Source organism: Carya illinoinensis, chromosome 5 (genome assembly GCF_018687715.1).
Source record: "Carya illinoinensis cultivar Pawnee chromosome 5, C.illinoinensisPawnee_v1, whole genome shotgun sequence".
Taxonomy (NCBI): domain Eukaryota; kingdom Viridiplantae; phylum Streptophyta; class Magnoliopsida; order Fagales; family Juglandaceae; genus Carya; species Carya illinoinensis.
Genome location: NC_056756.1, coordinates 6638634 through 6652183, shown reverse-complemented (window position 1 = coordinate 6652183; position 13550 = coordinate 6638634). Strand labels below are relative to the sequence as shown.

The following is a 13550-nucleotide window of genomic DNA, read 5'->3' as shown; positions in this document are numbered from 1 at the left end:
TCGCGTCTGCCCCCTGTTTGGGAGCAGCCAGACGCACACCCTATGTGGCGATGTGTAATGACAAAATAGTCCCTGACTTTTTGTTTCCTCTCTCAACTCCAATTGATTTTCATTTTAACTTTTGAGAAACAAAGCCTCCAGTTCCCTCCTCTCTCCTTCTCGACGTTCGACTCGGTTCCCGTATACCAGCTCCCCCTCGTCTTGCACAAACTTTTCCTCTCGAATCTCCTCATCCTTCTGATTTTTTAGAAACATTTGAAAAACTGGGCTCGAGTTCCCTCCTCTCTCCCGAACTTGTGTTCTCGACGTGGGAAGGTAAATAATCGATAAATAATCTGTGATTCTAGGGCTTGGGCAGAATTTTTTTTTTCTCTATTTACTTCATTCTTTTTCGCTCCCTGTATTTGCTAGAAAATAATCTGTGATTGTAGTTGCCGATGTTGCCTCTCATGACGCGGGAATGGGCTTGGGCAAAAATTAATTTTTTTTTTCTCTATTTACTTCATTCTTTTTCGCTCCCTGTATTTGCTAGAAAGTAATCTGTGATTCTAGTTGCCGATGTTGCCTCTCATGGCGTGGGAAGGTAAATAATTTGTGATTTTAGGGCTTGGGCAAAAATAAATTTTTTTTGTCTCTATTTACTTCATTCTTTTTTGCTCCCTGTATTTGCTAGAAAATAATCTATGATTCTAGTTGCCGATGTTGCCTCTCATGGCATACATTTCTCTTTTTTCTCTCTGTGACAAATAGAGTTGGATATTGATGGAGTTAGTACTTCTGTCTTGTACCTTGATACAGAGGGAGTTGAGAGCGTTGGGAAGTCTAATGTATATGATGACCGGTAATCTCCAGCACATATGTAATTTTGGTTTGCATCGATGATTGTAATTCTTGTACATTCCATGTTTCTAATACCTGGGTTTGCAGGATTTTTGCGCTGGCAAACGTTATGAGTTCTGTGGTTATCTATAACCTTCCTGAGACAGTTAGTTGGTCTGACTTTTACCTTTGCATTGCTTTCTTAGTTTCTATTGCTTGGGAAATCAAATGTTGAAGTGGCTTAATGAACCGGGTTTTTTGTGTACTTGAATACGAAAAGGAAAGAGCTAGGCAGATATGTGAATACTAGATGTAAGCTTCAAATTCTGGCTACATGGCAATGTGGAATGAAAAATTGGTGGATTTCAGTTGCTTTCTAGGTTTAGTAGGGCTGGTTAATGTGTAAAATTTAAGGTTTCTTTTAAGAACTAAAATCCAGGGATGGAGGATGAGAAGAGTTGGATGACCATATCCTGGAATTTGAATGTTTACGTAGAGCAGAAATATGGTTCTAATGTGAATACAATAAACTATGTGTTTGATATGGGGAGCCTGAAGAATGGAAGAAGTATCATAGAAAAAGGTCTTCTGGTTTGGCATTTAGCGATGACTGTAAACAAGAATCCACGTAAAGAATTTTTCAGATGTATTATGTCATCTAATGTTAAATTTTTTCGATCTTTTCAGGAGTTGCAAATGCTTCAAGAAGAATTCTAAATCTCGCTATCCAGGTTATAAGTTCAAGCTCCTTCATCACATTTTTTTACTCGCTATTACAGCGCGAGTATGCCGTTCGGAAACGGGAAGATAAAGTGAGAGAGCTAGCAAAGAATCTAAAAAAGCAAAAGCGAAAACTTTTGTATTTGTACTGGATTCTGAAAAATTGTAATAGTGTTGATTTGGTTCGGATAAATTCTATATAAAGTACGGTGTATGAACTCTTTTGGATTTTGCATGGTTCTTTTGAAGTGCACATGGTTTGTGGACCAAGACCATGTATGTAAATTGTATGGTGTTAACCTTCACCGTGTAAAGAACTTTTGTGCAATTAAATTATCTTTGTAGACTTCTCTAAGTGTTATTTAGTGACATTGCTCAAAACTACTTCTGTTATTAATTTACATTCAGTTTTTATGCACTTCATATATTGTTTTTGTCATTTTCTGATCCTCATATGATTTGAAGGGCAAGGTGGATTTATGTTTTTCAGTAAGGTTGAATTATCCCAAGTATATATGAAAATAACTAGCAGCATTTTGGAGTCATTAATTTGATTATTACTCCGCAGCATATATTATACTCAATGGCAAAACTGTTATGGTCATATAATAGCATCCTGATGGCAATTCAACGTTTTACCTCATCAAAATTGAGATCTGGTCCCACATTCTTGTTGTGGATATGGTAGAATCAAATTTAATAGATGTAGATACAAAGTAAACTTAAAATGGTAAGTCATTGAACATATTGGAATGTAGAAGAACAGCCATCAAGTATGTCTCAAACTTCCTGCTATACAAGTTCAGATTTTAATACATATCCATTGGACTGAAGTTCGATTGTCCACGAATATGGGAGGCATTTGCAGAGATTGGTAGGCCAGCACCAGAGCCAAAGGGCACAATTTATTCATTGGCGTTGTTGCAGCTAGAAGTTTGGAAGGCGAGCTGGTGACATGAAGGTATAAAACTTTATGTTCTTGATGAAACTCATGGCATCTTGTTGAATGATAATTGTTACAGACTTCCAGACTGAGCTAGAAGCCACGTCCTTTACCATAAAAAAGATTAAAAAACTGTGGATAAGTTGAACAATTGGTATGAGTTTGGATTCATGACAAAAGAAGTTCATTTCCAAACTTAAAAGCCGTTTGAATGTGCACTTTTCAGCTATATGAACTGTATGCATATATTTGTGAGGATTGAGCTATATGATGTTCCATGAATCACTGGATCTTTCTAAAAACGCACGTTTTCTTTTTTTTCCTTTTCTATTTATAAAACCACAGCTTGAATACAGTAGAGTGGTGAATGACGATGCAAAAACTATACATCTCACAAAACCCAAAACTCACCTCTCCAAGTACACGATGAACGTAACCATATGGAAGTTCCCAGAAATAGAAAATTTTTTACCTTCTGTTTGAGCAACGCCGGCGGCCAAAGAGGTCTGGTCTTCGCAGTCCAAAAACAAGCACCATTTGCTTGTTAAACAATTTCCTGAGGAGCGGCAGCTTTGTATGAGCAATGTAGTGTTAGTCGGTGTTTCTAGGCAGAGAGCCGGCGTCGCCGGTGGCGCTGGGCGGAGGACGATGTCATGCAGGCGACGTAGTAGGGGTTTCGCGGGAGGGAGGAATTCGAAATGAAAAACACCAACCGTATACATTTTCTAAAAACGCACGTTTTGAATTATTAAAAAAAAAAAAAACAAACAAACGGATGCCACGTCTGGTGTGCAAGTATGCAGCTGCTACAGTTGTTGTTCCATAGAACAACTCTTACACAAATTACACCCTGACGATCAGTCCTATTACGACGAACAGCCATGTCCCGTTGCGTCAAGAATGAATGGCGAAAAGTTACTTGCATAGCGTACAGTCGCAGACGATTGGTTACTTATAGTGACGATAAAAGTCTACATGATCTTTCGAAATAGTAGTCGCGAAAAACCAGACGCTCTCCCCTATACAACGTCACACCTCAGGTTCTTCTATAATTATTGAGAAATGCTGTGCCGCTCCATGTGTACGCTACATATATCGCTTTTTTTTTTTAAAATAAAAGAATTTTAAATTTAGTGATTAAAGAAATAATTTAAATATATTGATATATTTTTTTTAACTTAATAATTAAAAAAATAATTAAAAAAAATACTAAATAGTATGCCTAGCAATATGGTGGAGGCAACATAATAGCCACTCCCCTTTATAATTACCATCTCTCGCTCCCTTCACCGAATGAGGGGAGAGAGAATAGTTATGGAAAAAACTAGTGTGCCACCTGAGCGATACTCAGGCAATTTATGACTTCCAATGTCATTAAATAAAAACAATAATTATGCTTTTTTTTTAATTGTAAAACACCGTTTTAATATAGTCAATGTGAAAACTTTTCATATCAACATAGTGTCGAATGTGTAAAAAATAAAATTTACAAATATATTTTCTCATAAATTAACATAATTTAGTGTAATATATTAAATTAAATTAAATTTATAATAATAGTTTTTAAAATATATGTGTATAGATTTATCATTTATCTTGTTGCGAATTAATTAAAGGAAAATATAGATGGTTGTTCCAAACTGCTATACCATTTACGGTCTCCTTCGAACTATTAAGAAATTACAATATGTCCTAATTTTTTATTATTAAAATGTATAAATTAGACGTAAAAATATTGAGAGAGAGAGAGAGATACCCTATTGTAGGTTTGTTTTTCAATTTTTGTTTGTGATATTTATATCAACTTTTATATATAAGAATGCTACATTACTAATTTTCTTAGTTTGGAATGTGATTGTCTTAAAATTGATAAAATATAATTAACTCTGTTTGGATATAAAAAATATTTAATCACATCTCATTATTATAACTTTATCAAATTCTCATACAAAATATAATAAAAATTTCAAAATTTTTAATTTTTAAAATAATAATAATATTAAAAAAATATTATAATAATATTTTATTAAATTTTTAATTTTTATCTCAACTCACTATTCAAACAGTATCTTGATAATTTGAGGAGACTAGGAGTATTTTTTTGAATTAATTTATTAAAAACTTATTTGAATAGTGAAATGAGATGTGATGGTTTTATATCGAAGTTGAAAGTTAAATAAAATATTATTAGAATATTATTTTTTAATAATATTATTATTTTAATATTTAAAAAAATTGAATTGAGACTTAAAAAAATTGAATTATTTATTATATTTTGTGTAAGAATTTAAAAAAATTGTAATGATGAGATGAAATGATTTCTGAATTCAAATGTCTCCAAAATCTTTTATCTTTCTTGTTTTTATTATTAACTTATAATCTGTCTTAAAAAAAATTATTAGTCTCTAATTATGTTTTATTTAATGACATTTTTATTTCATTTTAGAGGAAGAGTTGTGAATTAGTAAATAAATAAGGACGGTGCTACTCTGCCGCCCAGAGTGCACCGCTCCATTTGACCGCACGGTCATATTTTTTTTTTTTTTTTTTCTTTTCATATTTTTTTAATATATTTAAAAATTTTTAAAAAATATAAAAAAAATATCAATACACTTAAAAACACTTCCTTAATCACTAAGTAAAAAAAAAATTAAAAAAAAAAAATTTTTTGTGACCAGCGGTCACTTTGAGGGGACATAGGGAAGAGGCACACAAGCATTTTCCAATAAATAATGTTCCTTCAACGCGAAGAATTATTATTAAAAAAAAAATCCAAAACAAATCATTTTTAAGTGGCCCCCTTAAAATACGAAAAGGCAGGGAACGGAACAACGCATAAATTATCCAAACATACGGCACCAGATTGCAAATTCCCGACCCAATTACATTCAGCCCTTAGGTCGATCCAACTCAGAGAGGAAAAGAGAGGTAGACGAAGGAAGGAGAAGGAAACGATGTCGTACGACGACGTGGAGATCGAGGACATGGAGTGGAACGAGGAGCTGCAGGCGTACACGTATCCGTGCCCATGCGGGGACCTCTTCCAGGTTACCAAGGACGAGCTCCGCCTCGGCGAAGAGATCGCTCGCTGCCCTAGCTGCTCCCTCTACATCACCGTCGTCTACAACGTCGAAGATTTTCTTGGAGATACCGATCAGAAAAACAAGAATCTCGACCCGCCGAAGCAACAACCCGTCGCCGTTGCTTAAAGAAATCAGGTGATTATTTTTTATTATTGTTATTTTAATCATTAAATAGATGGGGCATTGTATGAAAAAAAGCCCTTTTTTTCATATGCTCATATTGCGTTGCTATTCAGGATGATTTTTTTGGTTGGCCAGGCATTTTAAGAGAGGAAAAAAATATAATTTTGGATATGAATATCGATGTATCTAGGGTTTTTGGCTTTCGGTAAGTGTAATAAAAGCTCATGTAAATCGACAAGAATGTTTCTGCGGATGCTTTTGGTGATTGGGGTTATTAAAAATTTGGGATTTGAAATATCTGGTAGAAGGCTAGACGCTCCATCTCCTTGTCTTGTTTGGAACCATGAAACCTATTGCAGATTAAAGAAGAACCTTTCAGCTTTCAGGCTCTGGAAGTTCGGACCCATGAAAACGAAAAAAAAAAAAAAAAACAAAATTATACACAGATCACTTGAAAACAGAATGTATTGCTCGCCTTGCAAATTAGTTTTAGCGGCTTGGATCAAGCAAAATGCAAGACCTAATAAGCCCTCTGCGTGTGCTGCGTTTATGACTCGAATTTTTAGTTCAATTCAATGTCACCGCCCAGCCCTGAAGTTTGCTTTTATACGCCTAGATTTTAGTTCTGGTCTCGGCCGGTATTTGTGCTTATGTACACCTAGATTATTGTTCGCTAGTTTATTTACGACTCCAATTTAGTTTGTTTTACACGTAAGTGATTTGAATGCTCTTGTTTTGCAGATTTCCTGAGCTATGAAGGAAAGGTGGTAGACGCTATTCTCTTCAAAGTTTCAAATCAAGTTTTGTTAGGTACGATGAGTCATAATGCTTGCAACTTGCAACAGATGAGTGAGGAACTGCTTGAATTCTACCTAAAAGTAATTTTGATCGAGAAATTGTAATACATCTATAGAAAAGATTGTTACAGTCATTAGGGCAAAGTTCTTTTTGATTTATCATGTCGCTTTCTGATTACACTCAACACTTATGTTAATCAATACACTTAATTTGAATGATGAAAGTGCTATTAGTTTCATAAGAAATACGTACAATTTGTATTTTGGTCTCTGGAGTTGATGTGCAAGACTTTTGAGCGGAGGATATGATGTTTATGTGTGTGGTTTGGGGGCTTGAGCTCCACGGGACTTTCATACTTTAGTTACAAAGAGTCTTGCTTGAGTGTCATCATTCCAAATCGAGGAAGCTAGGATGGGTGACGCAGATGATATGATAAAGAGGAAGAAGGGAATGGCTCCTGATGCCTAGTACTGTACATCCGGGTTTCAAACTAGAACCCGGGTCTCAAATCCGGCCTAGGTTCTAGTCCGGATATATCCGGATTGTTACACGGGCTGAAACCCGGAAGAATCCGGCTTCCAGGTTTTACCCAGTTTTTTTTTTCATATTAAATTAAATTTAAAAACATAATTTTTTTTTTGGTAAAAAGCCTATATTTTATTAAATCTCTTTTTAAAAAATAATCCGTTTAAAAGCATAATTTTTTTTAATGTAAAAGCCTATATTTATTTAAAAAGTTTCAAACCATAATTGTTTTTATACAGAAGCCTTTATTACACTAAAAAAAATTTCTCAGTCATCAAATTGGAAAGCGTAATATTTGTGTTCTAAAAATACTAAATGCATGTAAAATACAATAAAAATTTTACTATTCATCTATGCATGTATCGTAATGCAATCTACTATCTACTAGATATTACATTATTTGTTATTTACATATTATATTACATTATAAAATACAAAATTACAATATATGAATTACAAAATCAGTAGCATGTCCATCAGTGATTAATCTCCACACCAAATAGTAACTTCAAATGATTGGACTGAAAGAGATCTTGCAAAATACAAAAGGTTTTGAACAACTATCAGTGATTTTGGCAACCTATGGCATTAAAGTGAGATTAAGAGACTCAAAACTAAACTGAACTTTTGATTCATATAAATATCATAGCTATATGACCCAAGAACTCACAAAAAGAAACATACCTGGAGGTGGCACAGCTATGATTGGATTGCAAGAACTCATAAAGAAACATACTTTTGATGGCTGTGTACCTGATGGCCAGCAAAAGTATGAACTATCTCGGAAGTAATAAATAATAGAAGCATGGTAGACTCCTATCATTCTCCACAACAAGTATGTCGGGTCTCCCCGAAATTTTGAATTTTGAACACATTACACAACAAAGAGCCACAGGAATCTCAAGATTTTATCTCAATATGAAAACTGAAAGACTCTTTGGGTAAGAAACTGATCAACAATAAAACCAATACGACTATTGGGTCCAAGACAAATAGAGGAAGAAAATTTTAAAACCGATCAAACATATCAAACTTATTAGGTTGTTTAATGAAAACATAATAGAAAACATAACAAGTTATCCTTTGAATTTGAATCAGTGAAATGAAGAAACTCAAATTAATAACACTCATCAAATCTATTATAAAAACCAATTTCAGAAAATGTAATTTTCACAATAAAGTTTCCTTATTAGAAATTCAGCTATGGGCCAATTCACTTTGATTGATTCTCAGATTTCATTCAAAATCTACAAAATTCCTATTTCTTGAAAGCCCGAAGACTAAACATCAAAACATCAAGATATAAAATGTTAAAAGGTTGTAAGCCAGTAACATTAATATAATATATAGAATATATTATAAGTGCATAAAAATAAATATAAATATTCTTGTATTAGTACAAAGCGGCAAAGCCCAAAAGACAATAATACTCTTTGAACCCAGACAAACACAGATGATGCAAAAATCAAATTACCAAGATCAATTTTAGAAGACATTAATTTTCCTAATGAATGGTTTTTAGAAAATGAAAACCAGCCACAAAAAATTCAATATACTTGGCTCACTAAATGATAAAAATATGTAATTGCTATAGGTAGAGCAATACTGCATGAATACTTTGTTTTAGATTAAAAAAAAAATCCCTTTAATTTTAAACGCGTACATCTTATTAATTTTAAAAACACCAATTTTGCCCAAACTCAATATAAGATATATTCTAATACCCAAATTGACATAAATCTGTATAATATAGATATACTCTAATATCCAAAGCACAACGAAAATAAAAAACTAAAAATCATCAACCAAAGAACAAAAGAAACATAGAGAATAAAACATACTTAGGGAAAAGACAACGGCACGAAGATCTAACCCATAACAAAAAGAGCAAGAAGGCCACATATCCAAAACTAAAATCATAAGCAAACAAATTTGACTAATGAAGTTCTTCCTAGATCTGGGAAACGACCCATGTTAAAGGAAAGGAAAAAAAAAAAGATTTAAGAAACTTAGGGCCCACCGAAATGCTAAAGATGGGGAGGGAGAGAAAGAAAGAGAGCGTTATTGAAATGTCAGCGGAGAGATCATTGAGAGAGACGGCCACAGTAACTTAGGATTCACCGTGAGAAGAGAGAGAGAGAGAGAGAGAGAGAGAGAGAGTGATTTACATTTTTTGTTAGGGGGTGGGGGCACGAGCTAGGGTAACATTTTGTCTATTAAGTGTATGTTTGGAATTGCGGTGGAAAATATAACTTATAACTTATAACTTAAGTAATAAGTTCTACTATTAAAAATTTATTTACTGTTTGGTAACCATATGCTTAAAGTACTTTTAAACATATTACGTTTGTTTGGAAACAATTAAAAAAGTACTTTTTGAGATAGAAATGACGATTATTTAAAATTTTAAAGATTATAATCATATCTTTGAAAGTTTGAAAGTTGTATGGATATTTTTGTCCATTGAAAATCTTTTTAAAATTTGAATTACGTTCCACATTATCTGAAAAAACACTTTTGAGAAAAAGCATCAAAATGATGCATTTCCTCAAACGTACTTTTTAGCTTATTTGAGATTAAAAGTGTTTTAATATGTAACACTTAAACGACCTAATTTTTTCATTAAAGAACTTTTAAAAATATTTAAACATTTTTTAAGACTCTTAACGCAACTTCAAACAGGCCCTAAACCCGGGTACCGGGTTTTAAAACTGATACCTGGGCCTGATAGGCCGGATTTTAATATGCATAGGGCTGCAAACGAACAGAGCCGCTCATGAACAATTCGAGATCGACTCGTATAAACTCGACTCGGACTCGATTCATTTAATAAATGAGTTGTTCGTGAACACTAATATTGATTCGAATATTAAACGAGCAAAACCCGTATAAACTCGACTCGATTCAGTTTAGGCTCGTGAATAATATTCGTATAAACTCGATTCGACTCGTTTTGAGCTCGTCACAATGCTCGTAATATTTATATATATTTACATATATACTTACACATATTCTTTTATTATATATATTTTATATGCTATATATATTATTTTTGATACTTTGTATAAGTAATATATGTTGTTATTTTAAGTTTATGTATAAGTAACATGTTTTATTATTTTACAATAATAATGTATTAAAATTTTAGTTCATAAAAGAATTATTGATTGCGTCACTTTCTTAACTAATCTTATTTTGATTATTTGGCCATACTTAATATTATATGAAGGATAATTGAATACTTTAATATTAAATTCATAGTTTTATTATGTGATTTTTTAAATGACTTTAATGTATTAGGCATTCTTGATGCCATATGTATTGGAAAATGACAATGGATCGATATTATATTAATATTTGATAGGCTTATATTTTAGTATGTGTATGTGGGTCATATCAAGTGAAACATCAAACATGTCACACATGTATAGATAAAGCAATGTTAGGGTTATAACTCACAACTTACATCTATACGGCTAAAGTTATTGTTTTTTTTATTAGTTTGGGGGAGGGGGGGTTTGAACTCCATACATCCATTTTAAAAAGTTGGAGTTCTGCCAATTAGGCATAAATACTTATGATGTAATCATGTAATCCTATTTTTCAGGTAATTTCGTGACGTTTTATAACAACTTATTTGTTAGTAGTAACTACTTTATATTTCCTACTATCTCGATTCTTTTTGCTATTCCTTTAAATTTTTTTTTATGTATTTCACTATTAGTAGTGACTAGTATGAAAATATATAATTTTTTAATTTTTTTCTTAGTGATTAAAAATAATAATAAAAATACTTGATCAAAATAAAAATCTCAATTATATTATAATTTATAATTTATGACTCTATAGAATAATAAAATAGTACAACTTTAAATATATTATAATTTTTTTTTCTTTTCTTTTAGGCTATTTAGTTTGATTATTTTATTTTTGAATTTTTGCACAGTTGCACGACTCTCACCAATTTCTTGGTGGGACGTTTTCGGCTTGAGAAGATGGATAGGCAGGATAGCCGTCAGCCGAAGTTAGAATTTGAAGGGATGAAGCGTGTCCGATACTCAAGATATACTCAGACTAGGCGTGTTCCAGTCCTTTCCATACAACTCCTTGCCCCATGCTTCAGCCCCTCTGCTTTCTTGCCCCATGATCTAGTCCTTTTGCTTCCTCGGCCGCTCCTTCTCAGTATAGCTCTCACAATTTCAGAACATACCACTCTCTTTGACCAGTTTTCTTCTCCGTGGGCTTCAAAAGGTAAGTTTCAGCTCGACCAATTTGTCTTCTTGTCTCAACGCATTTGATTTCTCAATGGGAGCTAAATGGGTTTGAAATTATTATTATTGCTTTTGCTGCTGTTGTTGTTTTTCTTCTGATGTCGATTATTACCTCTACACTACAATTGATTCGTTTGATTTCTGATTTTGACTAACTGGGATGAGAAGAAGTCTGTAAAGAGATGAGAAAGATTTTTTTTTTCTCGATAGCTCGTTCCTCTCGTGATGAAAAATAAAGAGATGAGAAGGATTATTTTTATCAAGTTTTTAGTTTGCTGGTCTGGGTGATGCTGGCACAAGGATTTTTTTTATACTCACGGGTTTTGCTTGGAGAACTGGATTTTTTCTGAACCGGTCAACGTTTGAGAACTTGAGCCTTTGAAGTGAATTCTAGTTGATTGATTTTGCTTGGTTTTGTCGAGAAAATCTTCGCACAGGGTGTTCCAATTGAGACCCATAAACTAAACTCTTTTGAAGAAAGAAGAAGGAATATCTTCAAACCGACGAAAATGGGATATCCTTCAAACAATTGAATGAATAAAAATAAGATTTTCAATCCAATCAAGGAAAGATCTGATCAAACCGGTGCATTCATTGAATTCAACCCAAACCTCCTCTATCATAATGCCCTTCCCCATATTCAATATTATTTAAGTACTGACACATCTCTGATGCATGTAAAGACACTTCAATATGTGTCTAATGCATGTAAAGGCACGTCTCCAAGGATTTTTTTACACTCACATATGTGTCATTTGGGCTCTAAGATGTGCTTATATGTGTTTGTACTTTGTATTGATCATTCCTTCTATTTTTTATACGTGTAAAGTGAAACAATTAATTATTTTGTTGGTAATTATGATTTATATGTTTTCTTGGAGTTCGTCTTTAATGCACGTTATCATTTCTTGTAGATTGGATGTGCTATTTACTTTAAATAGTGACGTTATCATGTAGGTTTTTATTTTGATTAAACTAAGTAATAAGAGGAAATCCTCTTAGTAGCTTTTTTAGTGGTTTTTTTTTTTTTTTTGATAGAAGCTTTTTTAGTATATTTCTAACTTTAGCTGGTTGTATCTTTTTTTAGACATGTCTGAACAAGTACCAATTGTTGAATGCTTATCTGCAAGTCCATTGGTGGAGACTGTTGATGGTATTATTGGTGGAGAAGAATTTAACACTATATAGTGTGATAGTGATGATGGTATTATTTAGTGTATTTCTAAATTTAACACTATAAGTTTGCTGGAAATTGTAATTGTAATTAGTGATTTACCATTTGAAATTATAATTTATTATTTTTATTTTTTTTAAAGTTTTCTGAAAATTGTAATTGTAATTAGTGATTTTCCATTTGAAATTGTAATTTATTGTAATATGATATCTTAGATGTTGAAATTATTATTTTACCTATTTGTAAATTGTAATTATATTGTGGGCATGTGGCAAGTGATGAATCATTGATTTATGTCTAAAAGCATTAAGAGCTCAATTTAATATATATTATCATAATTCTAGTTAAAATTGATTAAGAGAAATAATTCCATTCATTTATAAAAAAAAAAAAAAATCTCATTTGTGCTTCAACCAACCAAAAAAATAAAAATAAAAATTATGAATCAGATTTAATTCAAGCTCGAGTCGAGCTACTCGAGCTCGTATAAACTCGAGTATTTTTTGTACTCGAGTTCGAGTCGAGTTCGATCATAATTTACGTTAGACGAGTCGAGCTCGATCAAAAATTTTCAATATTTTTCGAGTTCGAGTCGAGTTCGAGCAGATATATATGCTAAACGAGCTCTTGACCCCCTATTTGAATTCGACTCGATTCGGTTCGTTTGCAGCCCTAATATATGCACCCAAGCTGAAACCCGTAACCGAATTCAGGAAAATCCGGATTCCGGACCTGCACCCCTATGCCACTGTTTATAACAGCTTGATTAATGGCTATTGCATATGTTGGGATGCCAAGAAAGCATGGCCGCGGTGGTTACAACACTCACTTGTGGTCATAGTAGAAAAGGGGGTTTGGAACTTTGGAGTTCGAGATGAGATGTTGAGTACATATTTCAATCCCTCTCTCGCTTAAAATTCCCTTCGACGCGACTCAAGCTAAAACCAAAAAGGTAACCATGCTGAAGAATCCCTCAAAGGAATGGAATTGGTAAGTGAAAGTATAACTACCCATTATAGCAACTGTCTTTAATTGAGGGGATCGGCAAAGTCGATAACTTCGTGGGAAATTGTGATTCGTTAACATTTTATTTT

General features: G+C 32.9%; 2 protein-coding genes and 1 long non-coding RNA gene across 3 annotated transcripts; all 3 read left to right on the top strand.

Annotated features, from left to right (window-relative positions):
* Positions 1-85: 85 nt before the first annotated feature.
* On the top strand, positions 86-1900 carry LOC122309983. The gene is made up of 2 exons (XR_006242585.1): positions 86-841; positions 928-1900. It is a non-coding gene; the product is annotated as an uncharacterized LOC122309983 (long non-coding RNA).
* Positions 1901-5320: 3420 nt separating this feature from the next.
* LOC122311991 (diphthamide biosynthesis protein 3-like) lies at positions 5321-6731 on the top strand. Its single transcript, XM_043126798.1, has 2 exons — positions 5321-5700; positions 6430-6731. The coding sequence occupies exon 1, from the start codon at positions 5437-5439 to the stop codon at positions 5689-5691; it is 255 nt and encodes an 84-aa protein (XP_042982732.1). The 5' UTR covers positions 5321-5436; the 3' UTR covers positions 5692-5700; positions 6430-6731.
* Positions 6732-10989: 4258 nt separating this feature from the next.
* On the top strand, positions 10990-12691 carry LOC122311990. Its single transcript, XM_043126797.1, has 2 exons — positions 10990-11262; positions 12370-12691. Exons 1-2 carry the CDS (start codon positions 11007-11009, stop codon positions 12468-12470), a joined length of 357 nt encoding a protein of 118 aa, XP_042982731.1. The 5' UTR covers positions 10990-11006; the 3' UTR covers positions 12471-12691.
* The last annotated feature ends 859 nt before the right edge of the window (positions 12692-13550 follow it).

Coding starts and splice junctions, on each gene's coding strand:
- LOC122311990 (XM_043126797.1), top strand. CDS start 11,007: ATGGATAGGCAGGATAGCCGTCAGCCGAAGTTAGAATTTGAAGGGATG. Junction 11,263..12,369: donor TTCTCCGTGGGCTTCAAAAG/GTAAGTTTCAGC, acceptor ATCTTTTTTTAG/ACATGTCTGAACAAGTACCA.
- LOC122311991 (XM_043126798.1), top strand. CDS start 5,437: ATGTCGTACGACGACGTGGAGATCGAGGACATGGAGTGGAACGAGGAG.